General features: G+C 37.2%; 1 protein-coding gene across 20 annotated transcripts in view; it reads left to right on the top strand.

Annotated features, from left to right (window-relative positions):
- KDM6A (lysine demethylase 6A) overlaps window positions 1–27,528 on the top strand; it is a 160,054-nt gene that overhangs the window by 71,388 nt on the left and 61,138 nt on the right. For all 20 annotated transcript variants that reach the window (XR_011135758.1, XR_011135756.1, XR_011135757.1 and 17 more), the window contains exons 5-8: window positions 3,101–3,159; window positions 13,492–13,612; window positions 24,567–24,621; window positions 27,448–27,482. Coding sequence is in view for 17 of the 20 variants with exons in the window: in XM_068915960.1 (XP_068772061.1) it covers window positions 3,101–3,159; window positions 13,492–13,612; window positions 24,567–24,621; window positions 27,448–27,482 (270 nt within the window). In the remaining 3 variants the exon portion in view is untranslated. The remainder of the gene's footprint in view (window positions 1–3,100; window positions 3,160–13,491; window positions 13,613–24,566; window positions 24,622–27,447; window positions 27,483–27,528) is intronic.

The raw sequence follows: 27,528 nt of genomic DNA, 5'->3' as shown, positions 1-27,528 counted from the left end.
TTTTGTTTACTACTTTTTATTTGAAGAATGCTTGGCGGGGGGGGGGAGCGGACTTGTATTCTACATCAAGCTATTCTACATCAAGCTATTTTTAGCAGGATCTTGACTAACAAGGATTGAATCCAGATCTTATTTTTAACAAGCTATGTTTACTGGAAAACGTGGGATGGACTTTTTTTTTTGCAGTACTTTAGTCCAAATACAAAGAGAGGCAACTAAAAACAGATTTCTTAAGCTGGGTTGTGGTCCTGGTAAGTGGAGTAAAGGGAATCTTACGATCTCGAGACAAATCAGAAGTTCAGTTACAGCGCAGTAGGAAGCTGCAGTATTTAATTTGTGTTTTGCTGGGAGGAGGGAGGGACAACCTGAAAGCTTCATGCAAATATGATCTCTTATTTACATGTTGTAATACAGCCTTCGTGATCCTACTTGGTCCTGATATGCGTTAAGCTCTTGTAGCCTTTAAATTGGCCATTACATTGGCTACACATTGAACTTGACCGTATTTCACAATACAAGTAGAAAAGTTAATTGCTAAAGTAATGAACTTCATATGTAATTCAATGTGAATTATTGGTGGGAAAATTTTGCATACACTGAACCACTGTAATATCTTCCAGTACCCATGAAAGCCCCATCCAGCTTCAAACCCAGATTAAAAGATGCTTTTAAATCTTTATTAAGACAAATCTAATGAACCATCAGCAGGCAGTACTAATGGTGTTATGTATGGTTTGAGCTGAAATATTTCGTAACAGAGAGATGTGATCCATACCGACGATTCAGAATTTGCCTCGTTGTACATTTGAGGTAAGTATTACAGAGTCTTAAGTCTTGCCCTGTTTTTTGATTGAGAAGACAGTGGTAGCTTAACAGATTTTTAAGGTCAACTACAAACGCATTGTAAGGCAAATGAGAATCTTATACACTAAAAATGAGAGAAAAATCAGAAATTCAGTCACAGTACAGAAGAAAGCAGCAATATTTAATTTGTATTTTACTGGAGGGAGGGGCAACCTGAAAGCTTCATGCAAATATATATTAGTTGTGTGTAGACAAATCACCTGCATTTTGGTCCTGGCATGTGGCTTGAATGTTGAGTACTGTTAACCTTAAGATCCGGACATGAAGAAGATTAATTTTCTGACTATGCGAGTCATTTGGAACCTGAATTGTAATAGATAACAGAAGAGGAAATTAAGTTCTTTGAAGAAGTTTTAGTTGACTGGTGGTTTTTTTTTTCTTGAATTTTGCAGTGTGGTGATGAAGGGCTTTTTTTATTTTCAGTCTTTGTGATCTAGTCTTGATTCCAGTTGTTAAATTTTGGAAGTAACACTCTACAGTTCTGTTTTGTTTTGTTCTGCAACTGAGCATGACCTAAACAGAATAAAGGTTGCTACTTGCATGCTGTATTTTGCAGGCTTCTGTGTTGCACATGTCAAAATCTCTATCTCTTATTGTCTTACCTCTTTCTGCATTTAAAATGGTTCTTAAAGCGAAGCATTATGTATGTTCACTTTTTGGACTTGCCGTTGTTCTGTTACCAGAGCATGCTTGCAAAACAGGGAGTACGTGGAGTACAGAATTAAGGATCTTTTATCTTGATAATGACTACGCTGTGTTTTTGTTCAGAGAAACAGGAACGTAGTTTCATGGTAGTATTAGAGTATCATCTTTTATTGTTTGTATATTCCCCTCTCCCCCCCAACTCCTCCTGTTAGCATCCTGTAGCGCTCTAATCACCACAGTACCTGGTCATGCTACAGCATTTTCTTGGAACCTGTCTGTTGCTCAAGCTCTGATTTGATTCTATTTACAAAAGGATCTTCAGCATTTCTTTTGTTTTTAATATGCATTTAGAAGATGCAAATGAGGTGTAATGAAACGGTAATGTGAGGTCTTGTTTTTTTGTGAATGCTGCTCTTTGAATTATATTGTGGTTACCAGTTATTTTCTGGGAGAAACTTGGTTACATCGTACACATTTTGAAATGAGTTTAAGGCATAACTATGATTCCTTTTGTGGGATTCCATAGAAATTTGAATTTTTGAAGAAGCAAATGCAAGTCAAAGAGGGATTATCTTGACCAAGAATCTTGGACAGTGGAAATGGCATCTCTTGTGGATGTCTCGGAGCTTTCTGTTCTTCGGGATGTGTTCATGGCTGTGTAGAACCAGAACTATGCATAAGAGAAGCCTGAAAGGTGTCCTAGGCTGTATGTACGTGTTATCTCTAGTAAATATTGGAATAGCTCTGCTAAATAGAAAATCAGTTATATTGTGGCATAGCATTTTTCAAAAGAAAAAGCAGTTTGTCTTTTTTCAGTAATTTAGGAAGTATGTAATAAATATTTGTAAAATTGGGTAATTAAACATGCATCAAACCCCTTTAGTAAGGTCAGTTTGGAAGCAAAGTACACTTTTCTTTGTGGGAAAAATGGGGGGATGGGTTTCTGGAATCAGAATGATGCATCTTTTATTTTACTAAAAAGTAAGGAAATAAGTAGTATAAATTTGATAAAAAGAAGAAAGAACATGATTGTCTTAGGTTTGAAGCTGATGGTCTATATTTTTGGTATTCAGAAAATGTAACGCTTCCTTAATCATATTTTCAGATTCATATAATTAATATTCTACTTCAGACACTGAAATTAGAGTGTTTATTTCTGTGTAAATGTAATTATTACACCTATGACATGGTGATGTGTTATAAAACATTTACTCTCACATTAAATTGCTAAAGACCTCTACTCTGTCATTTGCTTCCCTCTTGTTGTACAAATAGAATAAACCACATCAGTTTCTCTGATGTAGAAATACTTAGACGATAATGTTGTTGTTGTTGTTGTTATTCCTTCAAAGGTATAATTCTGCCTTTAAATTCAGAATTAAGATTTAAATGTTACGGATATTATTTTTTTAAATCTCTGCCTCTCTTCTCATTCCTTCTCTTTTGTTCCTCCTCCTTTTCAAGATGAAATTTAAATATGATTGTCTTATAATGGAGATACAGTGTCTAAGGATGAATAAAATATTTGAAACTCAACCCATCACATATGGTTGGCTTATCTGGGCTTAAACATTGTTTCTTTTCTTTACAGAATGCTGCCTTTTTATATGGCCTTGGTTTGGTCTACTTCCATTACAATGCCTTTCAATGGTAAGTTGGAATAAACTGCACAGTATCACGATATTGTGCTGTGTTTTATTGATAGGTGAATATTTCAAGATAAGTTCACTGTTAGTGTAGGATAGTTTCATATTTTTTTGTTGTCCAGATACAATGTTAGAAGACAGATTGTCCTGGGTATATTATCTGAGTTACCGTTCTTTTCCTTCCTGAATTGGTAGTTCATCAGAAGTTTCTGTATGTCTGTAAGACAAAAAGATTTATGCTTCCTTCAAAGTGGTGTTTATTCTTCAAATTAAACTAAGTTGATTAAAATAGGAGATCAGAACCTTGAGGTTTTTGACTTCACAGCTGAAATCATTATTGATAGTGTTGAAGTGTATGCTGCATATTCTACAGAGAATTATGCACAGAGAATTTACAGAAGCAGTTAAATTATCTTTGAGGTCATGATTTTACCAGTTGATGACTCTAAGGCATTTTCATTTAAAAATCTGGCTTGATGCATTTAACAAGAAAAGAAGACAAAAAGTTTCAGAAAACCTGAAAATCTTTCTACTGTTTTAACATTGTGATCAGTTTTGGTTGAATTTTGCCAAGTTTCAAATCTCCCTCGTTCTGACGCAGGCTTAACTGTATCGTTTAACATTCAAGAATATTTTGTGTACCAGTTCTTTTTCATAAGGGATATATTATTACAGTTTGCACTGTAAAAATGCATTTGTATTTGGGGGAGAAGAGAGAGGAAAAAAGGGAAAACAAAGGAGACCGTGCTTTTTAGCACCTTCCAGTGGATGGAGTTTAACTTTTAAATGTGTAGCCACAAAGTCAAGTGATTGTGAGGCCTAAGTACTAGTAGGTTAGGGCCTTGGCTTAATGCATTTTTTTTCCCACCAGAATTGGAAGTTGTATTTCATGCCTTTAAGCAAGCTTGTTGGGAGCCTGCGTATAAATTGATTGTTGACTTTTTCATTATTATTTTTTAACTGCAAATAGAGCTGTTTGTTAAGGTTGTTTAGAAAAATCAGATTTGTCACTTCATTCATATAACAAAGGTAGATGTAATACTAAGGAAGCTGAATTTCGTAAGAGCAGCAGGTAGAAATTTTAGAGGAAAAAATCTAATGCAGATAAAATCTTATATCTTTTTGTGTGCTTTCTTTTAAAATCTCTTTCTATATATTTCTCATATTTTTTTCTTTTTTTCTTTTTTTTTGAGGAGGGCCTGCATGTGTCGGGGTGGTCAGGTCTGGCAAACTCAAAAAAGCTCCAGAGCTAGTAGAAAGTCATTTACAGTTGATGTGTTCTTTTTTGTGGTCCTTAGCACCTTTGCATACTGCAAGGATAATCTTTCTTCTTTAAGAAATGTTAGTCAAAACTATCTTATTTCCTGGTGCAGCTAATCCACCTATTTATGTTCGTATAGTACACAAATACATATGTTTCAGACAGGTGGAGTAGACCTCAAGACCGTTTAAGGTGGTTTAACCCATTGCATTTAATCTATGAATATTTTATTTTATCCATACTGCTTTAGATATTCATAGGTTTTAATGAGAGGCATGTCCTTCTAGAAGGAAAGGGTAAGGAAGCGCTTGATGCTTTTTCATGCCTCTCATGTATGTAGGGATAAGGTAAAAGCAAGTGGGAATAAAGTCAGTTTTGGAATTCTTATTCATATATTTATATTATTTTTATGAGCTTTCCAGCATTCATGGAGAAATGTTGGATTAACTTCCAGACCTGTGCAATTCACTAATTCAGTATTATGTACGTCTCTACATACTATAAAGAAGCATTACAGTGTTATCTTAAATACTAAATCTTAGCTGACATATAGTATTCTATTTGTGTTTTTGTTTGAATATTCATGCTTGAACGGGAATACTAGGCAGAAATACAAGTATTGTGATAATGTGATCAGGCGAAAGATATTCTGTGCAATTATTACAGTAAGACGGCATAAAGGATTAACTCTAAAAATTGTACGAAGCATAGTGAACTAGGTCGTATAGATCTTAGATTTTGATGCTCTGTGCTTTTATACCGTTTATCATTAAGCAAAGAGAGAAGTGGATGGCTGAGTTTCCCTGTTGTTTTATTTCTCGAGTATGGTCAAACACCAGTAGGCTAGAGATAGTTGAGGTGTTGTCACAACTTGAATAATGACAGTTCTTTCATATCCTCCTGAAAGTAATTTTATATTGTATTTATTATAAAATTGCTAACTGTAGTAACAGTAAGTGCTAACGTTGCTGTAGTATAGAATATTACTTACCCTTTATAGTTCCGAGTTTAGTTGCAAAAAAGATTGTGTGCAGAAGAGAGATATTGACCTGAGTGTTGTAACTCTGTGATATGCAACACTTGTTAGCACGTGGTTTATTATGATACTAGTATACAACATCACAGAATGAGACCAAATAATAAATCAGAGGTTAGGTATCAAATTTGGAGATAAAACCATTGTTCCTATTTGGAGTACATTTAAAACTAAGAGACAGACCCCTGAACCCCTACATCCACATGCCTCTTCCCATAGGAGCTTCTTAGCTGTCTTCTAGATTCAGAACTTACATCAAGAACTTCAGTAGTTCATCACAGCTGTTACACGGAAATGAAGGCTAACCTAAAATCCATCTAACTGCTGGGATGCCAAATTTCCTCTTTTACTTGGATGAGAATTCTGAACCTGACTGGTCTGCCATCTGCTGATGGTGTTGCATCCCTCCAAGATAAAAGATGAGGTCCAAGCTCTACAATTGTGTCCTCAGACTGGCTCTGACACCCTCTTTGGATCCCAGTGCTCCAGCAGTGGTGCTCCAAGGCCAATCTGTAGTGTTTTCAGTGCTTGCTACGTCACATAGTGCTGGACTGCGTGCGTGAGAGAGAGACAGTCTTCCTGAAAAGACCTTAGAGGAGGCTGAGATCACAGTCATCCTTACTGCGTCATTTAGCATACCTGAGGCTCCTCAGTTCCTTGACAGCCACAGAAGTCTAGTGTTGTGCAAAACTTAGCTCTTCGGCATCTGCAGCACCCAGTCCTGAAAAAATCCAAAGACTAAGGTGAGAGATGATCCAGACCCTTTCCCTGCCCTCCATTGTGGCTAAGAATGGAGCCTCTCCGAGTGAGAAAATCTACCAGCTCTGACGGGAACTTTTTCTGGCCCCTCTGCAGCCCTCTTTACCAAATCAAAAGCGCAGGTAGCATACACTCAGTGTCAAGTAATATTTAGATCATCGGCAGAACCACCATTTCTACTTCTGACTTTTTTTAAGGGATCTCACAGCCAGCCCTGTGTGTTTGCAGTGCTGCATCCTGGCACTTCTGTAAGCCAGTGTGTACCTACAAGGTGTACAAAACTCACTGTCACCTGTGAGATCACCTTACTACCTGTCACATTGGCCTGCTTACTTGGGCTGAAAGAGTCTGGTCTCTCTGTTACTTCACTCCAGATTTTCTGGCTGTCATTTTTTTGCGGTCTCCTGTCCCCCCTGAAAATGAAGTTTTACTGTTCTCACAGTTATCCTAAAACTGTAAAGTGGATGTTGGAAATATTGTTGAAGTACTCAGATCTACAGTGGAATGTAAACTTCTTTCATTAGTCTCATGGGCCAGCCTTCAGTGTTGGGTGACTCGTTCATCTACCCGGAAAACTGTTTTATCGTGGCTGCTGCTTGTCTATGAGACTAGGAGAGTTTTGTCTGTTCTTTCCCCTTCTTTGCTTCCCTTCTTGACGCATTTTTTTTTATCCTTTTTCAGGGGTAATATGTTATTAAAACATTAAGATTTGTCCTAAGGCTTTCCCCAATGTGGTTTCTGAAACATAACTCAACTAGGAAATAAATTTTTCCACGTTCTCCTCTCAACTCCGCATCCCTTCAGCTAAGGCTTCTCTTTCTACTTCTCATGTAGGAGAGGAGATATTTATTTTTTATCAGTTGGACCAGATCTTTTAGATGGTTTCTCAAGCTGTTTGTGTCAGTGGTTGGCAGATCCAAGGAAGTGGGTGTTTCCACGCTGAGAGTGGCTAAACGGGTAGTGGGGTTTATAAGAATGTGAACCTTGAAGTTGGGACCTCCTTTGCTTCTGTGGGGCACTCCACCCTCCAGGGAAACGGCAACCACTAGACTGCTTCACCAAATGCTGTGTCTGCACTGCGTGCCTCCAGGTATATCAACAGTTTGTGCCATTGTGGCGGGCACAGCATCTATGAAGTAGTCCAGTGGTTGCTGTTTGCATGAAGGACTCTTGAGATTTGCCTAATTGATAGTGACGTTGTACTGGTAATTGGCAGTCTGTGGAGTTCCTGCTTTGGAAACACCTGTTATGGGAAAGTCTGAGAGGGATATCATTTGAGAGAAGGAAAAGGGCTTGCTTACCAGTAACTTGGGCTCTTCAGGGTGCATGTCTATATCTGTTTGCTTGCAATGTTTCCTCAGCATCCTTTCAGATGGTCTGATGTTATCCTCATAAGCACTAGGCAGGGCCCGGTTTAAATGTATGCTCTGTGGATCCTGCTTAGTCAAAAATATCTCAGGTTTTAGGTGATTGGGTCTTTATATGTGTTTAAAATTGAAATGTAGGTATAGACTACACATATGATAATTAACTATTAACCAAGTGGTAATTAACTTTCTTTTTTGTTGTCTTCTCTTTCGGGGACTAAACACGTGTATTAAACACATTTCTTGAATTGATGAAAAATGCATAGTACTTGCTAATACTGGAAAACTGCAGTAATCACATCTGCTATTGTAGAGAAATGCTTTAGGACTTTGCTGCTGAAAATGTTTCGATATACAGCAGATACGGCACTACAGAAAGAGGAGTTACATCTAAAGACTGAAAGTATTTCATAACATTGCAATGTCATGACTATTATAGTATACCTAATTTTTTCTAATGTTCGAACCATGCTGATGAGTTTCAAATACAGATTTGTCCATCATCTTGTCATGTGATTTTCATTAGTCATATTTAGAACAGATAGTCATAAATTTTAAAGAGGATAAAGAATAACAAAAATAAAGTTTGACTCCAGCTGCCTCAAGTAATTTTCCTGATATATTAAAGTAATAATATTATGTTACTTTTTTGTTAGTAGGCTCCTTCTGATTTTGATGTGTTTTGTTTAAACTTGGTAACACTTGAATAATTAAATTGATGCTATTTCATTATATTTTTTTCTCTATTCAAAGCTGATTTTGTTCACAGTTTATCTAGATAAAACTTTCAAATAGGAGAAGCCTGATGAGAGTTTGCTAAATGTATAAGATAATTTTCTGTTATTATTCATCTACTTTCTTCACTTTCATAGTGGTAGGCATTATTGTACAGATGAGTGAATGGAAAGACAGTTGCAGTATCAGTATTGAAAGTCTTGATTTGGAGATGGTAGATTTTATGTCATTTTTCTTTTCTCAAATTGCTGCAGTGGGGCCATACAGAAGGCAAGCTCAGAGGTACTTTGCCTCCTCTGTGGCGTTTTCCAGTCCTGCTTACATGTTTTGTCTAACATTAGATAGCCTTTCCTGCCTGTTCTTGGAAATTCCCCCATTTTGGGGGGAAACTCTAATTTAGTTTAAATGAATTCTGATAGGCTCACCTGAAGTTACTTCGTAACTGGACAGTTGATCAGCATCTTTAGAGAACAAATCTTCTGCTGAGTTTAGACCACTGTCGTTTATTTCTGCAGCAGGAGAACTCCTGGCCCTTTGTTCTGTGGTTTATCGTTTGGAATAATGTATGTTTAGTCTGCTGAAGGATTAAAATGAAAAGCTGTATCTGTGCGTGAAGGCCAATTAATTAGTGGTGTGGAGACTTTAACAGCCTATCTGAGGAAGGTGGCGTGCCATCATCTCTGAAGGAAGCTGTTAGCCTCTTAATCTGTCACATATGAAGCAGGACTCTGTTTATCAGGCTGTTAGCTGATATCCACTCTTTCATTTTTGGTTAAACCATGGAAGAGCTTTGAGGGAAAACATCTGAGTAACTTGGATGCCTTGAATCCTCTAGACCTATATTTTTCTACATGTAGTCTTGGGTGGAGGACAGAAATGGAGTTGGTGATGTCCTGGGGTACTGTCGCACAAAGATCAAGTGCCTGCTATTTATTATATCAGGATGGCTCAGCTCAAGTAAGCAGATGGCCCACTAAGGACTCCAGCTATCAACGCAGGATCCCACTCTCTCATCTCCCTTTACTGCTACAACGCTTGCTCCTACTTTCCACCTCTTCTCATGTCCCCTTCCTTCGGCATTGTACCCGCCTCTTTCAAGCCCCATTGCCACCTCCTTTGGGTCTTGTTGAACATTCACAACTGAAATTGATGTCAGTGATATTGTAGATGCTTAGCTATTGTTAGAAGAAGGGACTGTGTCTGTAGTTCTGAGCATGGGATTGGAAAACAGGTAGCCCTTAAATAAAAAAAATATATAGTCCTTGTTCTTGACATGCCCAGTAATCTTGGGTGCATTGCTGTTTTTTTCAGACGCTCCATATATGCAAAGTTAGAGTAATATTTATTCATCTGTTTTGTAGAATAACTTGTCTGTTTTAAGCGATAGGGAGTAAATGTCTTTTCAGAGTTTTGACTGTGGTTTTTTTCTATGAAAAAGCTCTTTACTAGTAAAATCAGGCCATTTTTATCAAATTAGGTTGTGCACTTACTGGTAGAAATTGTTGGAGATGTTGCTGTTCAGATGACTATTTGTAAAATTTTACTGATTCTCTCAGAGAAATAATGGAAGTCATTTTTATTCATTATTGTCAGTTATGGTCATTGTGGAAAACTACAAATTGCATAATCTGTATAGAATTAGCACACTAGAATTAAATAAGATGTAGGCCAGCATTTTGAATGGAGACGATAAAGTATATTCTAATAACTGATTTTTTGGTTAGAAAAGCTGCTTTTGGACTATTCTAGTACTTTGCACTACTCTTATAATATTATCCCTTTAATTTACTGATTGTAATGAGCCTTAATTATAAGTTTAAATTTATGTTAGCTTTTGGAATTCTCTTTCGGTTTTTATTATGGCATCCAAGGGTAAAGATTTTAGGATGCAAGTAAGGCACTTGTTCAGGAGTTCCTGAGGATTTTGAGTGCTCGTGGCTTCATTCTTAAAAGTAGGTCTGTCAGGTATTAGAAACTGAATTTCTAAGTTGGAGATAGTTCCGCTAGACTTTCTACCAGAGCGTCCGTTTCATTGCTAAATCAATGCTCCCTGCCTATGCTCCTTTGAATTCTTTACTATTCAAGGATATAATATTTTTAAAGCATCTCTGCCTTTCGTCTTAACACCATAAGTTTGAGAATGATCAAATGTAACTGAAATTTACAGCTAGAATGGTAATATCTAGCTGCTAGCATAGTAACTCAAAAAATGTCTAAAAAAGGTACAAAGATGTTTTGTTGATTGGTATGTTTTTACAAGCATCCAGCAAAGTAGGGATGAAAAGAATGCCACTATTTCCTGTGTAGATTATGTCTAGAGGAATTACGTCTTGTCCTACCCGTTTTATTCCTTGCTTAACATTTTGGGCTTGTCCTCATTAGAATGTATCTTGGGTTATAACATTATCTCAAAGACTTATGATAACTAATAATGTTAAACAGGGCTTCACAATAGACAAGGGCAAACGGTTTTGTTGTGTCATCTGTACAGAGTTGAACCTTACATGAACCTCATAGGGTTTTCCATGATCAGCAGGTTCCGTGCAAAACGTGATGCAGGCTTTTCTTGTCCATTCCAGTGATTATGATTTTCCTGATTTTCCCTTTTTTTTTTTTTTTTTTTTTTTTTAATTGCTGTGTTTTTCTGGAGGACCTGGGTAGGCACAATTCTTGGTCTTTTCAGTGGATAGTATGTATTCAAACTAAACTTCAAAGGCAAGTCCTTAAATGCAAATTGTAATACTTCTGGCTTTGATAACGCTGTTGTTCAACTGCAACGATTAATAATATTTCTTGTTCATTAAGAAATAGACTGTAAAAAAGTATTTATCTTTTTCGCATTAAGCATTCTTAGAAACCCATATTTCAGCAATTCTGGCATGTGAGGCATGACATAGGAAAATATGGATCATCTAATTTTCAGACCAAGGAAGCTAGCTAAAATGTGAAAAATATGAAGTTCACGAAACGTGTGTAAGCATGGTCACAGTATCTCATACATGGCATAGGGTTACTATGCCTAAATTCTTGATTTTGTCCTCTGTTTGATAGAGGCTATACTTTCCTGGTTTTCTTCCTTTTTGGACCGTAGTATGCTATCTTTGAACAAGGTGCAAATAATGGAGTATTAAATACCAGTGGCTAATATATTGAGGAACATACTAGAGACAAAACCTTAATTGAAACAAAAAATGCCAATGCACACCAACAAAAATCTGTACTTTAGTAGAGAAGCATAACTTAGAATGGTAATGTAGTATACAGGCGTTTGTAAGCCAGAATTCGAAGATTGAGCTGGTTTTTGTCCTTCCAATTTAAATGGCATTTGTGTAAATGAAGGTGAGCATACTGTTAGGAAAAGTGGATTGCTATTTGTTACGATTTTAATACAAGCGTTAAGACGTGTAGTTCATCACCACCTATGCAATTGCAGGGGCGTTTAAAGGAGATACAGTTTAAAAGAAAACACGAAACTGTTTAGCCAGTGCAATAAACAGGAAGTTTAAGTAAATTTAAGTAAGTGATTAAAAAACAATGCTGCTTTTGTGTCTTACCTGTTCATTGTTCCTTGTGTAAGCAGACAAGTAGGATGCCAAGTGAGGGAGGCTTTTCTGAAGGACTGCGCTAGAAAGCTTCAGTTCCACAATGGAAGTGTAACATCTTCTTAAGCTCATCTGTTGAATTGTTTTTAAATGAGTTAGATGATGCTTTAGAAATACAAGCATTTTTGTTGCTGTTTCTTGAAAAAGTTGTGTCATTGGAATATTTTGACACCAAGAATGAGAAGGGATCCTGTAAATATTTTAGATTAGAAGTATGTTCAGTGAGGGATTTAAAAATGACCCACTTGTATGTTTTGTGAATAAGAAGGGCAAGAAAAAATATTTATTGAATTTCCCAATGTAACTGCTAAACTTTGTCCTTTCAGATGATACTGCACTTAGTTAGAGAGCAGAAGTGAGATTAATTTGCCTAAACATTGTGTCATGTTAGGCATTGTGGTATATCCTGCCCAGCCTCTCTGTGTTCCTCCATAGGGGGTGCAATCCTCCCCATAGTCCTGCCTGTCATCTGCCAGCTTTGCGTAGATCTCTTGGACTGCCTAGGACATACCAAATGGTACTAGGCCCCCTGGTTTAGGTACCTGAATCCTACCCTAAGTGTAACTAACTTTGGATTCCTGTCATTGTATGAGCAGCGATGTACATGCAGAACTTTGCAAACAGTCATTTGATTTCAGGGCAGCTAACACAAGGAGTCTTTGTTTCTTTCTGCTTATTGATTTCCTCTCTGAATCTAAAGCTGTTGTGTTCTAGTTTGTTTTCAAATGTCCTAATTTTATGAGGTTGGCCTGAGAGGCAAAACAAGCTGTGTCAGGCCTGTTGAGAATCATGATTTTTTTTTTTTCTTCTTTTCCAAAATACAGTTTGTCCAGAGCATTTTGGTTTTGTTTTATCTGGTACTGTGCCACCATGAACAGGAACAAGTATAGAGAGGATTTAAAGATAAGCAAATATTATCAGATCCTTCTTCAGCTATCCTGGGAATATGAAAAGCAACTTAGAGTGAGAGGAGGAGGTGGGCTTTCATGTCTGTATTTTCCTGGAGGTAGTTGGGTGACAGGGAAGTAAAGGACTAATAAGTGTTATTTGAGTCCCTAGAGGATGTTGGTGCTGAGAGAGGAACAAAGCTGAAAGTGGAGGTAGTTGATACAGTGGGAGGAGGAGGTGTGTGTGATCTTTCTTTCCAGGCCTGCAGTTCTGCTGCAGCTCTCCGGTGGCTACACCATCGGGAATCAAAGGCAGTTGGTTGTGATGTGAGTGATCACTGTGTGCGGTATTACTCTCAAGTTATACTCATTTTGTTACTGATTCTTGAGTCATCTTTTCTGAAATAGTACATATGTTACTATATTGCAGGCAGTAAATCATTTAGTTTCTCTAAATGAATGGGAAGGATTAGGCTTTCAAATATATTAGGATGTCTGGAACACAAAGAATACCCAACTCTTGAAGATTCAAAAGCAATGAAGCAAAACATTGCATTTGTGTGCGTATATTGATATGTTCTGTTTTTAAAAAAAAAAAAAAGGGGCAAAAAAAATTTCTGATTCGATTTCTGCTAGCCATAAAAATACTTCTGATCAGTAAAAATTTTTTTAATCTTTTTGTCTTTCAGGGCAATTAAAGCATTTCAGGAGGCGCTTTATGTTGATCCCAGCTTTTGTCGAGCCAAGGAAATTCATTTGCGACTTGGGCTTATGTTCAAAGTAAACACAGACTATGAGTCTAGTTTAAAGGTAGGTTTAAGTCATTTTAAATTGAATTTAACGCTTGTTGTAAGTCGTGTTGCGTTTTGAAACTGCAAGGAATGCATAAGTGTATATCAATTAAATATTACTTGATTTGGAAATGAAAAGTGCTTCAGTATGAAATGTCTTAGTGTAATGACAGAGTAACGAAGGGATTGGAGGTGTGTTAGGTACAACAAACCTTCAGAAAAGCCTAACAAAATTATAGGTGAGCACTGATACTCTAGCAGATTAAGTGGAAAGGGATGAAAAATGACTTCTTGTAGGCCTCTCATTAAAATAGTACATTTTAGGGGGAGGCTGAGGAAGTACAGAAAGTCCATGGAAAAAAAGAAGACAGAAATTAGCAGCTTGGATTTCCAGATGCTCTTTCTTCTTTTTTTTCAGCTTCCACTATTGTGAACTGGTAATGCATAAGAATCACTAAAAATAGAAAGCTTTTATGAAAAACAGTGTTCTCACATCACCTTTTTTTAATTGTTTCTACTTTTCTAGCAGTTTTTTTAACGTCCTAGTTTGAGTGTCAGCTTGTTAAGGTAGCAATTTCTGTCTAACTAGTCAGAAATGGTTTTGTTAGTAGTTTGTTGTTTTGTTTGTAGCTTATTTCTTTTGAAAGTGTCTTCCTAACTTGTTTAAATTCTTTTTTTTTTTTTACTACCTTCTTTCTTTTTCAATCTCTTATTTTAATCTTCTGTCATTTTATCTCCATTCATTTAATGTTTCTGCTCTCCCCCTACCCAGTTCCATTTCCCAGTCTTATCCCCATGTTCTCTCCTTTGTTCTGGCTCGTTCTGTATCATGGTCTCTAAATTTAGATATATATGTCTTGGGGAAAAATAAACTTTCTCAAAAGGAGTTTCATGTTGTGCTAGGAAATGCATTCCTGCAGGATACATATTTTTCAAATTTGTTTGTTTTTTAAATGCATTTCTGCATATTAGGCTTTTCTAAAGCTATTAAAAATTGTTGGTTGGTTCTGGGAGTCTTGGAGAGTGGCTTCCCCTTCCTGGAAGAGTGCTTTTCTGGAACTTGTATTTGTGAGGCAATCAGAATCACATTGCCAAAGATTTGAAAAAGGGTATTAATTTCAACTTTTCCTTTCAGTCTTTGTAATACAGGTTAGCAGTTTTCTTATCGGACTTTCTTTTTTTGTCCAGAGTGCAAGTTTTCACCTCTAGAGACAGATGAAGTTGGGAAGTTTGATAAGAGAGAATGGCAATCTAAAAGAATAGGCAAGATCTGGTGCGATGAACGGCAAATGAGAGGGAGAAAGGTAGAGGTTGATCATTGTGTGGGGAAAGCGATTATGTGCGAGTTTAGATGGTCCTGTTTCCTTATACTTTGGGTATGGATGTTGTATTGGCTCCTATGATACCTAGGAAATAAAAGGAGTACTGAGGAAGTATTTATTTATTTGTTTGTTTATTTATTTTAATGAAATCTTAGAGACAAAATAGAAGAGTAAGTTTACAAGGACGCATGTAAACTTTTCAGTCAAGTGGTGGAAGAAACTTCTGCATTTTAATTTTTAATAAAATAAATTGATTGAGAAATAGATAAACTCTTAACGCTGTGCCACAGAATATGTAATTCTGTCACTGAATCAAGTATTAAAATAGGGATGATGGGAATCCATTCTAAATCATTTACTCTGATCTTCACAACCTAGCAAAATATAAAGGGCACTGATCATAAGGATTTCTAGTGTAACAAACTTGTAGTTTTTAATACACCAAGTAGAACCGCAAAAAAGCAGCAAAAATTTTTTTAAAAACAGAAAGAATTTAGCTTTTTGTAATGCAAAAGTATTGTGCTTTCGTGTCCCATGTGATTAAGTCATTTTAGAAAAACACTTAGCAACAACAAAAAAAAATTTACCCTGGAGCAGAGCAAAGGTCTCTGAAAGGATTATGAAATAAATGTGAAGGTGGGTTTGCATTAAGGGTAGTTCTTGAATCAGTGTAACCTCAGGCTGTTGCTGACAGGATGTCTCCTTTTCCACCTCCAATCCAGATTGCAATGTTCTGCACTCTCCTTTGCATTGAAACTAGTGATTGTCTGTTTGCAGACTGAGGTGGATCAGAAGTGTGAACCAGCTCAGCTTGAGGTTGCAAGGTTGCTAGATACAATACAAGGTAGATGGCAGAGGGGTGCGAATGGAAAGTAGGAGAGAGCTGTATCCTGTCCCCTTTTGATGCAAAAAGTAATGTGAAACTGCTCTCTGGAATTTGGAGTTGAGACACCTAAGTTACGGTTTCCTTTTAGCTTCCTCTGCTGTGAAGACAGCAATTTTGTTTGCAGAGAACTGGTAACAAGCAGTGAGGGGAAAGAAAGAAAAGACTTAATAGGGCAGTCCATTGAGTCTTAAATAGTTTCAGCTGTTTGCATAGGAGATTTAGTGCAGAGTCTTGACTCTGACTTTGTTGTAGATGGAAACAGAGCAGCAGGTACCATGTACCAATTGAGAGGTAGAGTAAGTGGAATAAAAAGCCAATCTGACTATTCCCTGAGTCAGGGTATAAAAAAAAAACTTCAGCCAGGACTCTGTGACATTGCAAGAGGCCAATCAGAAAATAAATCTTTAGTGAAGAGAAGAAAATGGAGTGGTAGTGGTTATGCACAAGCGTGAGCAGAAAAAATGAGAGAGATGATGAAAGAGTGAGAAAGGATGTTTCCTCAGAATGCCTTAACAGAGTGGTTAAAGTTGTATTGACATGAACACAATACTGCTCACAAAAGAGAGATGAGTAAGCCCAGGTAACGAAGAGTCATGGTTGGCTTGATGTGCCCTTATTTGTTCTTGTGGAACTTGGTAAAAGAATTCAGGGTTTTAAAGATGGTTATGAGTTTTAGGATATAGCTTGCTAGAGGCTGGCCTTGAAGACCAATTATTTCTTGGGGCCCTCTATTGTCGTAACTCACAGTCCAGTTTGAGCTTCCCATTTGACACTGAGTGAGGCAGAGAAGGGAAATAGTTTTTCCATCTGACACTCTTCTGGCTGCTTTGTGTTTCACAAATTGCACCAATGTTACATTAATATACTTTGAAAACTCATAATATTTTTGATAGTATTTAAACATTCATGTAAGGTCTGTGATTGCTAAGAATAAATCATTGCCAACACATGAGTCATTGTCGGTAAGTGTCTTCAGGCAAATGGAGTGGGATGGGAGTCTGAAGGTCATGTCTTCCGTGTTTTTTCATGATTTTGGACCATTAACATAAATCGTCTATATTTTATGTAAGCAATTTAAGCAGTAAATTAATTTGTACTATTTTAAGATGTTGAAGATCAAGATAATTACTAGAGTGCTGTTTAACAAGCATAAAATAAACTCATAATGCTTTTTTCAAAAATCAGTTATGGCTTTTGCATGTTTTTAACATTGCCATGGCAAAGATTAGTAAATTACTGTTGGAACCTTTGTCTGCTCCATTATCTCTTGGCTCATAGACTTTGGCAAAAACGCCAGTGCTGTTGAAATTTACTTAATCTTTAGACTTACGTTAAGGGGTGCGGGGGGTAAGTAGCCTTTTTGATGGAAAAGGGAATACTCCTGTGATCTGACAGGACAGTATTACCTTCCGAAGTGATTCATGAGAGGCAAACTTTCACCATTCATCAGAACAGTACAATTAATTCCAAAATCAAATGGTGATATCTTTGGGGGAAAAAAATCTTTTCATTACCGAGTAGCATAGCAGAAACATACTGTTAAGGTTTATCTCACAGTCCTCCTAACCTTTCCTCACTTTATTACATGTCCTAGCTGCTAATAAAACAAATGACCCCAGGAATACTTTTTTGATCGTAATAGCTGTGATGACATTGGTGCCGTGATAATGTAAAAGGACAATAGAAGCAAGATCTCTAGGAGTAGAATACAGCTTACTAGTCTGGCTAATGTAGCTGGAAAAATTGTCCAAACTTCTGAGCACATGCTGCATTATTTCTGATACCTCACTTGCTTATCCTAGCCACTTTCTTACTTATTCAATGACTTATTTCAATTTTAGCATCCTCTTTCTAACATGTATTCAATTGTTCTTACACATGTGTCTCAGTTTCCTGTATAAGTATTCCTGAATCTTAACCAATTTTTAGTAAATACATCACAGTAAAAGTGGCTTTAAAGAGAAGTTTCTACAGCATGCTTGTGCAACATGTTACCCCAGAGCTGTTTATTTGGACTCGGTGAGCTAAGAGCAAGGTGATCTGTTTGAGTTGGTCAGTGATGGAAGGAAGCTGAGTGGTCACAGGGCTGGTCTGTAAGGCATGATGGCTCTCATCGAGGCAGTTGCCCCATGAACAAGTACATTGCTGTGCCTCAGGCAACCCCAGTGCCTCTTGTTCTGCTAGCAACCTGAACGCTAGCTAGGCAGAGCACAAAGGTGGAGGAGCTAGGTGTATTGCGAGGGGACAGCGAATCTTAGAAAAGAGAAGCTGAGGAAAAAAGAACCCTTACAGCTTTAACATTATTTAGTTGAAAAGTGGGATTGCATTGAGAACCATATCTATCGGAAAGCGGTCTTTCCTCTGGTGCTCGTTCTGTTCTGCTCTGTTGAAGTGCTGTGGTGTGCTTTTGGTGGGGGGTTATGATCACAGCCATCCTGAAAAATTTTTTGAATCTAAAATTCATCATACTATGATGTCTTCCTTTTGTTTGCTGACAGGCTACTTCTGAAAAGAATTTTAGTTTCCATTTTTATTAGAACGGTTGATAGCATTGAGGGAATAGTGTGTGCCTTTATCTTATTTTATTTTGTTTTTTATTGGTGGTCCGTGGGGGACATAAGTAGGTTATTTTGTGGCAAACCCGTCTATGCTATGTTTTGGGAATTTTGTTTTTTTTAAGTACCTGAACAGTGACAAAACTCTCAGAAGAATCAGAACTCAGTTTCTCGTATTTTCAAATATCTGGTCATCAATAGAACGACTCAGTATGTCTTTCAGAAATTCTGCCTATTTCTATATAAAGTAGCCACCTTAGTAGTTTGCTTTAGGCCTATGCTTCGATCTTTGCCCCTAGGCCATGAATTTCAGTGTAATTCTGTGATTTTATACCCAAACAATGACAAAACTCTTGGAAGAATCGGAACTAAATTTCTCATGTTTTCAGAAATTTGCCTGTCAATAGCAACACTGATACAGTCCTTCACTTTCAGAAGTCCTCTTTTGCAAGTTTCATGTCATGTCTCCTTACTTATATATGAACCAGCTATCCTACCAGTTTGCTTTAGGCCTATGCTTTGATTGTTGCTCCTAAATTATGAATTCGGATAACTGAAAAAAAGAAAAAGTTTATTTTCCTGAAGACTCTCATTTGTTGGTAATATTAAGACATACTACCTACATTAGGATAAGAAAAAGGCTCCTAAAGAATTAGTTTGTCACTTTTTTTGGTCTTGGGAAAATATGCATGAGTTAAATGAAAAAAATTAAGTACTGATATAATACTGCAAAGTACCTATTTATCATCAGACACTTTCCCATCACTTACTGAAATAATTCTATATATATCTTTATGAAGATATTTTTAGCTGCCTCAAGGTATTATATGTGAATGTGTAGCAGCTAAAAGCATATTGATAAATCTTTATATTCTTTTCCTCAGTGACGAATAAAGAATATATTTATGAAAATGAATGTGATGGTGTTGCAAATGTTGTTTCACAACCTAGTTTTTTTTTTTACAGGTTTTTGTGTTTAAACATGTTAAACAATGTTAATTGAAAACTTACGTATCCATTTTAGTCATTAGAGAAAAAAATAATTAAAGTGCATATAATTATGAAAATCTTTGATTTTTATTTATAATCTTATTTTATGTCTCATTTTATCTCTAACTGTACCAAAAACTAATCAGAGATATTTTTAATTAGAAAAGACAAAACAAAGGGCTTTAGCTGTTGTAACGTGACTGTCTTGAGATTTCTAACACTTCATCTAAGGAGCATTTTGGGAAAAGGATGATGAAATTCTTCAAAAGATTATTTTTAAAAAAATGTAAGAGGATGGAAAGCAGCTGAGAATTAAATTGATCGCTGAGCCTTTGCTTGTTTGTATGTGTGTATGATGGATCAAAACATATAGGAAGTTAAAAAAAAAAAAAAACACAATTCAATACTGTGCAATTAAATTGCACTACAGTTACTAGTACAACTTGTTTTTACAGGAGATATCAGATCTGGCCTACCAAGTGTTTTGTTTTGTTCTCTCTTACTTAGTTTTGCTTGTTTTTTCTTTTAGTCTTTTTGCCATTTTCCTACGAAAGAAGACCGTAGGTGTATTTCAGTAGTGTCATAATTACAGAGGGGGAGAAAGGCTAAAATTGGGTTAACATTCTGCATGGTGTTTTGGATCATTCGAAAGAAAAGAACAAACCACCTTGAGAGAAATCGTTGACTCCCAAGTGAAGCGTGAAAGCTAATAGGTACGGGTGCCTCTCTTAGAGGTATCTTGTGTAGTCGCTTCCATTTCTCGGCTTCCTTAGCTTTAAGCCTAACCGAAACGTTACCGCTCACCCCGTGCTGCTCAACGGGAGCTCGCTGCTTGCACCACGTAGGTGCCCGCAGATGCCTGGCGAGGGCTGCGTGGCGCTTTTGGGCAGCGTGAGCTGAAGGCAGCGCGCCCTCCGTGCGGGCGCCGCAGCTGTGGCGGCGCTGTGAGGTGTGACGCAGCGCTGGGGCCAGCCGCCAGCCATCGCTGTGCCCTGGGGCGTTTTGTTGCTGCTGGCCGTCCCTTGGTCTTGTAATGTAAGAACAGCTGAATTCTGCTATTTCAAAAATGATGACGCAACCTGGAGCCAGAGAGCGTTTTTGGATACCTTTGTGAAAAACACTCTAGGGCGCTGTTTAAGACGTTTGGTAAACGTGAATGCAGCCTCCTTTTGGCCAGTGAAGATACAGCTGTAGTAATCTCTCTGTTTGGAAAGATTTTTTTCAGCTCTGGCTAGTCAAAACAGAAATTTCTTCTGAGCAGATTGCTCTTACCCAGTTTGTGCATGCGTGACCCTCCTTGCTTCTGTCTTCAAGCACTTCCCTTTTGCCCTGCCCTTGTAACAGATTTCTTCAGTGTTTGGATTTTTTTTTATTTTATTTTTTGGAAAGTTGGACAAAAGTAGCTGAGCGTTTATGATACGCAAACCTTCATCTTAAAAGATGAATCAATTCTAAATTGGGAAGACCCTGGAGATAGCAAGCTGATGTAGCAGCACGTGCTGCATGTCCTCCGCAGCCCCTCGCCCCCGGCCCCCAAAACGTGCCTGGCGAGCGGCGGCTGGGCGCGCTGCCGTGCCGTTTATGCAAGGCTCGCCCTGGCCTACTTACCCGAACAAAGGCTGCTCTGAGGAGCGCGGGCATCGCACCTAGGTCACCCAGGCAGCAAAAGCCCTCTCCTGACGACAGATTTTTCCTGAGTCATGATGGAGCTTTCCCTCAGGGTAAGTCTGAGAGAGAGTTGTCAGGTTTCGGATGATGGCTCGCCTCCTCTGCAGAAGAAACGCAGCGCCGAGAGTTATTAAACTTGCTAACGTCACCCTAGAGAGAAGGAAGGTTTAGGATGACTGTTTTGAAGTCTCAGACTTTGATGTAAGGAAAACAGTAATTGAAAGTCTTGTGCTAAGATGAAAACATTACTTTTGGTGTTGGTCATTTATTCATTAAATTAAAGAAACAACAAAAATACGCCTACCTGCCTCTTACATTTTAAAGGCTATTTAAATTAAAAGGACTAATGCAGCAGGAGAATTGGTGTTTCAGTCTGGTAGTGAAAACAGGCTGTTTAAGTTACTTCAATCAGCGTCAGATTGCTTTTATTTTACTGCTCAACTTCATGCTCTCATCAGTTCTGTTTATGTGCAACCCACTGTACTTCAGATGCTTGGGAAGGATGCCTCCGACATTGTTTCCACCATCAGAGGCAAGTCAAGGACTCTAGAGGAGACAAAATAGGCTTTAGATAATTGTGCTATTATAGATTGCTGCAAATCAAGGTACGTTATGACTTCAGCTCTTGAAGAGAGACTCTTACTTTTTAACATTCAGAACGCTGCCTTCTAGGTAAATCCTCTTACTCAGGATTTGAATTTCTATAGACTGCTGTCTGCCTTGAGGTATTATATGTCGTCTCTGGACTGCAGCGGCCTCTCCTGCATAATAACGTATTTCACACAGCAGCAACCAGCTTCAGTACCGCAATATTTGTGAGAGGTGCAGATGTTTGCTAGCTGCTTCTGTTGCAGAAATGGAAGTTGGAAGTTATTGCTATTCTTTTTTTTTTTATTATTATTATTATTTTTGGTGCTGGTAATTCTAACTAGTGGATCTACTTTTGGCTGATGAATTTTGTGTGTTAGAATGCATGCTTTTTTTGGTCTGTTTTTGAATCCGTAACAGGGAGCTCTGTATTATTTAGCTAGCTAGAGATGTCTGTCTGTTCATTTGTATGTGTGTTTGAAAGGTTCTGGGTTTTCTGCATATTGTTTTGCAATAATTGTTCAGTGCAAATGGGTTATTTTTCTGTAGTTTATGCTCCAGATTATCCATTGCTGTGCTATTTGTAGCTTAGTAAGCAGTACAATCAGAAATTTACTACATGTTAAAAAAAAAAAAAGGTCATAATGTGGATTCTGAGATTTGAAAGTCAAGTATTGCTGTAGCAGTAAGAATGTAAATTATTTTAGGAGGCATTGATGAGAATATCTATGCTTTTTACTGTATAGCACTGATATCACTGGCATATTTAAATATTAAAATGATTGGATTTGTGCATGTAGTTGCCTACTTTCTCTCAGTGAGTTTCACTGTAATAACCCTTCTGAAAAGCTACTACAGAGCAATTAACAAGTGTTTCTCTTTAGATATGCTTATTTTGTATAATATCATTGCTAGGTGAGAGCAAATCTTTTCCTTTCTGCTTTATCTTTCCATATTAATTGTTAATGACAGTGCAAGGTGACAGGTCCAACGCAAAACGGATTTTGAATCATTTAGAACAGTAAACTCAATGTATAGGCCAGAATATAAAGTCTGCATTTTTTTCCCCCTCTTTCATTCCCCCCTCCCCCCATCAGGAAAAATGCTATGTGAAGTAGATCATTTTATTTTTATTTAGTATTTATTTTTAAGTTGCCTGCTTAGAGAATCGCTATGGTAACAGGCTAAAGGCTGTCTCTGAGAAGCACAACCTGCATTGCAATGTAAGTGAGGGGCGATTTTAGGTTCTCTTAACACTGCTGACCACTAGAAAAGGGAACAGACAAGGCAGAGAAATAAGCTAATATTTAATATTTATGAGCTATTATGTAATGTTTGTTCTAAAGTTTAAAAAGTTATTTTGCGAGTAATATATATGTCAGTTCATTGTTTTCTGTGCTCCCTTTTGGGAATTACATTGCTAAAATAGTCATTACAGTTTGTAAATTTGGGTTGTCATTAAACTTGAGATTGCTTCAATTGTTATAACCTATTATATATTAAAATAATGTTGTTAGAATTCAATGAGGAGGTAGGCTATATTACTGTATGTCTCAAACAGCTAATGAGAGAGGCAGCGCTCTTTATGCTTTGCTATGAACAATACATTAATTTTGTAATAATTCTTCTGTAACGTGTTTATTTAGAAAATCAGTGATCTATTAAACCCTTCTTGTAAGGGTTTGAGATGTTTGTTATATAGAGAGATGTTACACATAACGTACTGTTAGGACCTTGAGAAGAGTTATGTAGTATCTAGTAGCTTTGCGTATGACTGTACTGAAAGGGAGTTGCGTGCATCGATCATGAAGGAATCTCCTCCCGCCCCATATTAATAATGACTCCTGGTGCCACCTAGATTGGCATCCTGAACAGTGGGAGGTAAATTGCCATTTTGGTGCTAACAAGTTAAAATACATTAAAGCATCAGTAACTTTTTGTGGATTGGAAGCCATTGGAGACGGTATTTTGTCGATACCTGTATGTATTAACTATAATATTTCACTTGCTGTCGCTCAGGTTCCAGTATTCCTAGGCCTTGTACGCTACTGAATTAATAGGTTAATCCAAGTTCTGTGCTGTGTGTGGGAGTCCTGTTCCTGTGAAGTTCATGGAAAAGGGCAGACGCTTGAGTTTGTACGCCTGTTCCATTCTTCTGGAAACATGTCATTGCTTTTCAAACTGAAATGATGATCATTAAATTAGCATGACACTTGTCAATGATTGGTCGCATCCAGATTTTCTCGCAGACAAGCGTTATTGCTCTGCCTGTGTGACCTTCTTTCTAGAAGGGTGAAATGCTTAGCTCAGAATTGTGTTCAAGAATGCAAGTATATTTTTGAAGAGATTCGTTGTATCTTTTTGAGGAAAAGTGATTAAAAATAAACAAGCCCTAATGCTTACCTGAAATTACCTTAAAAACTGAGGAGAGGATGTAAGATTATTATCCACTTGACTTTGAGGGTAAAGGTATTTGTTTTCAGTACTTTTTGACAAGAGATTTTTTTTTAAAAAGGGGGGGGGGGAATCACTCCATTTGCAGTAGTAGTAGTCTGTTTTTCTAGATTGACAGATTGATAGCTTGGATGTGTATGTCCATGAGGCTATAATGTGGTATGACACTACATTCTCAGTTATGTGTTCTGAGGAAAATTTGATCTTCCAGTTTTGACCATCCATTTGATGCAATCATTCTTCTAGGCACAGTCTATCCTACTCGTACTGTGAAGATACCTGTTCTGAATTTCGATTGCTAGAAGTATGGCTACACGTCTACAATAAAATTTTTATTTTGCTCTGATGTGAACTGTTGAAATGGAAAACTGCAGAAATTGAAATTGTTTTTGTTTAAGATATATGATAAAATATGATATTTAGTTTCAAATACAAAATGGACTTATTACTAATTTGCTACATTGCTGGTACTCCTTTCTGTCTGAAAAGAATAATCATTCTTTTTTCCAGCATTTTCAGTTAGCTTTGATCGACTGCAATCCCTGCACTTTGTCTAACGCTGAAAGTAAGTAGCTTACAAGTGTTTTCTTTTGTGTATTGTGTTGCAGATTTTACCCAGAAATATACAATTTTTAGTGAATCAGTTCTGGAGAGTCAAAATGTACTAAGAGAGGAAGGCTACAAAACCTGCTATTGTGAACTGAGACAGCTAGTCCAGTGGGATTGTGGATTGTTTCAGTAAATGGAATAAGTAAAAGCTAATTGAGAGTTACTGTATTCATTGATTTGAAGACTAGAATTCTGGCAAAGATTTACTGTTTGTTTGTTTGTTTATAAATGCAGTGTTTGTGCCGTGGCATACATTTAAGAGTAATCATTTAAAAACGTTGGAATCTTGATAATCTGTCTCTCTTCAGTGATTATTTTAATGCCTCCTAAAATTAAAATTGTAACATTCAGCATCATTCTTATATGCGACCGAAATAAAAAATATAGCTTGTAGTTTGATTATTTGTTTTAGTAAGTACTCTCTATATACTAGTCAGATTAACGTGTTTAAATATATAGTGTGGTGTGATCTACCATATGCTGTATATGCTGAAGGCTGTTGCAGAACGTCCTCTGGATATTGAGTTGTGGTTAGGCCTCAGTGCAATTGTACGCAAGACTCAATCTATGTTCCTGCATGTTCAGGAGTTTAAGGTCTCCGTTTTCTTAAATAAAAAGAATTGAAAACGAGACAGTGTTGAGGGAAGTTATTTTCCCACTTTTTATGGTACTTTCATGCTGCACTTGGCATGAGCTTAAGTTACCTCATGAGACTATCTTGAGAAGTGCTAGATAAAGTACTTAAAAGCATTTTTCTCTTTCTCTAATTTGGGGGTGGGTGGAATTGTCAGTATTGTATCAATAAGGATAAATAAAGTGAGGGATTTTCTTTATATGGCTAAAACTGCTGGCTATATCAGTATCAGGGAGCCAGCTGTGCCATGAGGTCCTCCCCAAAGTTATGTCACTTATCAGGAGCAGCTGCAGGTAATTTTGTAGTTACTTGCAGAATTTTTACTAACCAATATGCTTTTATTGTTTTTTAACAGGCATATGATTCTTTATTTCATATTATTTCTCACTAGTTTTATCAGTTTTTATGTCATCTCTGAATTTTTGTAAGGCTTTCCTCGCTCTTCCCCCACACTACCCCCACCCCCAGCTCTATGTAGAATTATGCCCCCATTTAGGAGCTTTGCCCCACAGCCATTGACGCAGCACTTCTGACCCAGGGCGTTAAGTGCTGTCACAAAAAAGTTTGGGATTACCTTAATCCTACCCTTTGCGTTTCTGAAGTAGGCTGCGCGTGAGTAACTGCATTAGAGTGACTCTCTTCCTAGTGAAAGGTTGGAGCATGCCTTTGTATTATTTAGACATTATGTTGTGTGACACCTTTATTTCTTTCCCCTGCATGGTGTCACTTTTTTTTATAGCTTATCACGGAAGGAGTTTTGCCGTTGGCGGGGGGGAGGGGAGGATTATTAGATAATGAACTCCCTTAAACAAAAGCAGAGGTTTTTCTTTCATCTGTGCAGAAGGAAGTTTGACGTGGTGAATGTAATGGGTTTGTAGTGTGCCCTTTAGCAAGGAATACAAAAAGTTTATTAAAATTATAGGTGGTGCGAAAGATCTGCTTTCTGAGGTGCAGTAAGGTACCTTCTTTACAGTGAAAGAGAAAGCATTTCACAAAAAGATCTTTTGCCCTCCCTTGTGACCCAAAGAGAAGACATGGAACTCTGAAGTATAAACCTCCGTGCTAGGCTATGCTATAGCTTGGAGAGAAAGAAATCGGTATTTGAGTTGGTTTATAACTGAGATAAAAATAGGCTAGCTCAGAGACTGTTGTTTGCCTCTTTGTCGTCCTCAAGGACTTCACTTAAAAGTCTATCTCGAAAGATTTTTGTTTTTTTCCTTCCTTCTTGAAATGAGAGTAAAGATGACATTCATCTCAACTAGCTTTAGTGGCTGATCTTCTAAGCTGGCAGTTCTCAAACACTTCCGAGCTTTTACTCTTTAACTTTCAATTTCCTTCTTCCTCCTGCCTGCACGTGCACACATGCCTTCTCACACGTGTAGCCCTTCTTTCTGGCTTGTCCCAGACTCATGCTTTGTGAGTGAAGTAATCCGTACTCTCTTTCCCCTCCAAAAATAATTTTCTTGCCTTCAAGAGTCAGCAGAGTTTACTGGTACTGCTTTGGCTTTCAATGTAGTTAGTATGCGGTATTTAAGCTCTTCTAAGCAATGGTCAGAATATCATCTATCATTAACGCTTTCTGTTCAGTTTAACTGAGAAAAGACAATGCCTTTAAAAAAAAAAAAAAAAAAGAAAAAATGAAAAAAGATCTAACTTTAATTTGGTACTTGCAGTGCCGGATGAGTAGTTTTCTTTTGTGTAACTCAGGGAGTTGGTCCCTTGACAGTTGAATGAAAATGGAAAAAAAAAGTTTTTTTTCTTTTCCTAATTTGATTATGTACAGAAAATACTACCTATGTTCTATCGTTGTGCGTCTTTGCTGAAAGAGATTATATTACTAAGATTCCAAAAAGGTTAGTGGGCTCTGCATTTCAGAGTATGAACAAAATCCATAGATTGCTTTTTTGCAGTATCTCTTTGCAGTCTTAACACTTACCTAGGATACATATTTATTTTCTGTCAGTGCTGTTGTGTTAAACATAAAATAGCCATATAAACCAATATTTTTTTTATATTAGCAAAATGTAATTTATCTTGGTTTTGCATTGGTCAATTTGAAACACTGTTTTTTCCTCACTTGAAAAATGGTGTTGTAACTGTTGATATCTGTTTATTATGATTAATAATTTTTATTTCCCACTCTTACAGTTCAGTTTCACATTGCCCACTTATATGAAATCCAGGTAAGCTTTAAGCTCCTTTTTATAAAGAGTGGTCATGTTTCGAACT

Source organism: Struthio camelus, chromosome 1 (assembly GCF_040807025.1).
Source record: "Struthio camelus isolate bStrCam1 chromosome 1, bStrCam1.hap1, whole genome shotgun sequence".
NCBI classification, from domain to species: domain Eukaryota; kingdom Metazoa; phylum Chordata; class Aves; order Struthioniformes; family Struthionidae; genus Struthio; species Struthio camelus.
The sequence above is the reverse complement of the archived record's forward strand: the minus strand, read 5'-3'. Positions and strand labels throughout refer to the sequence as shown.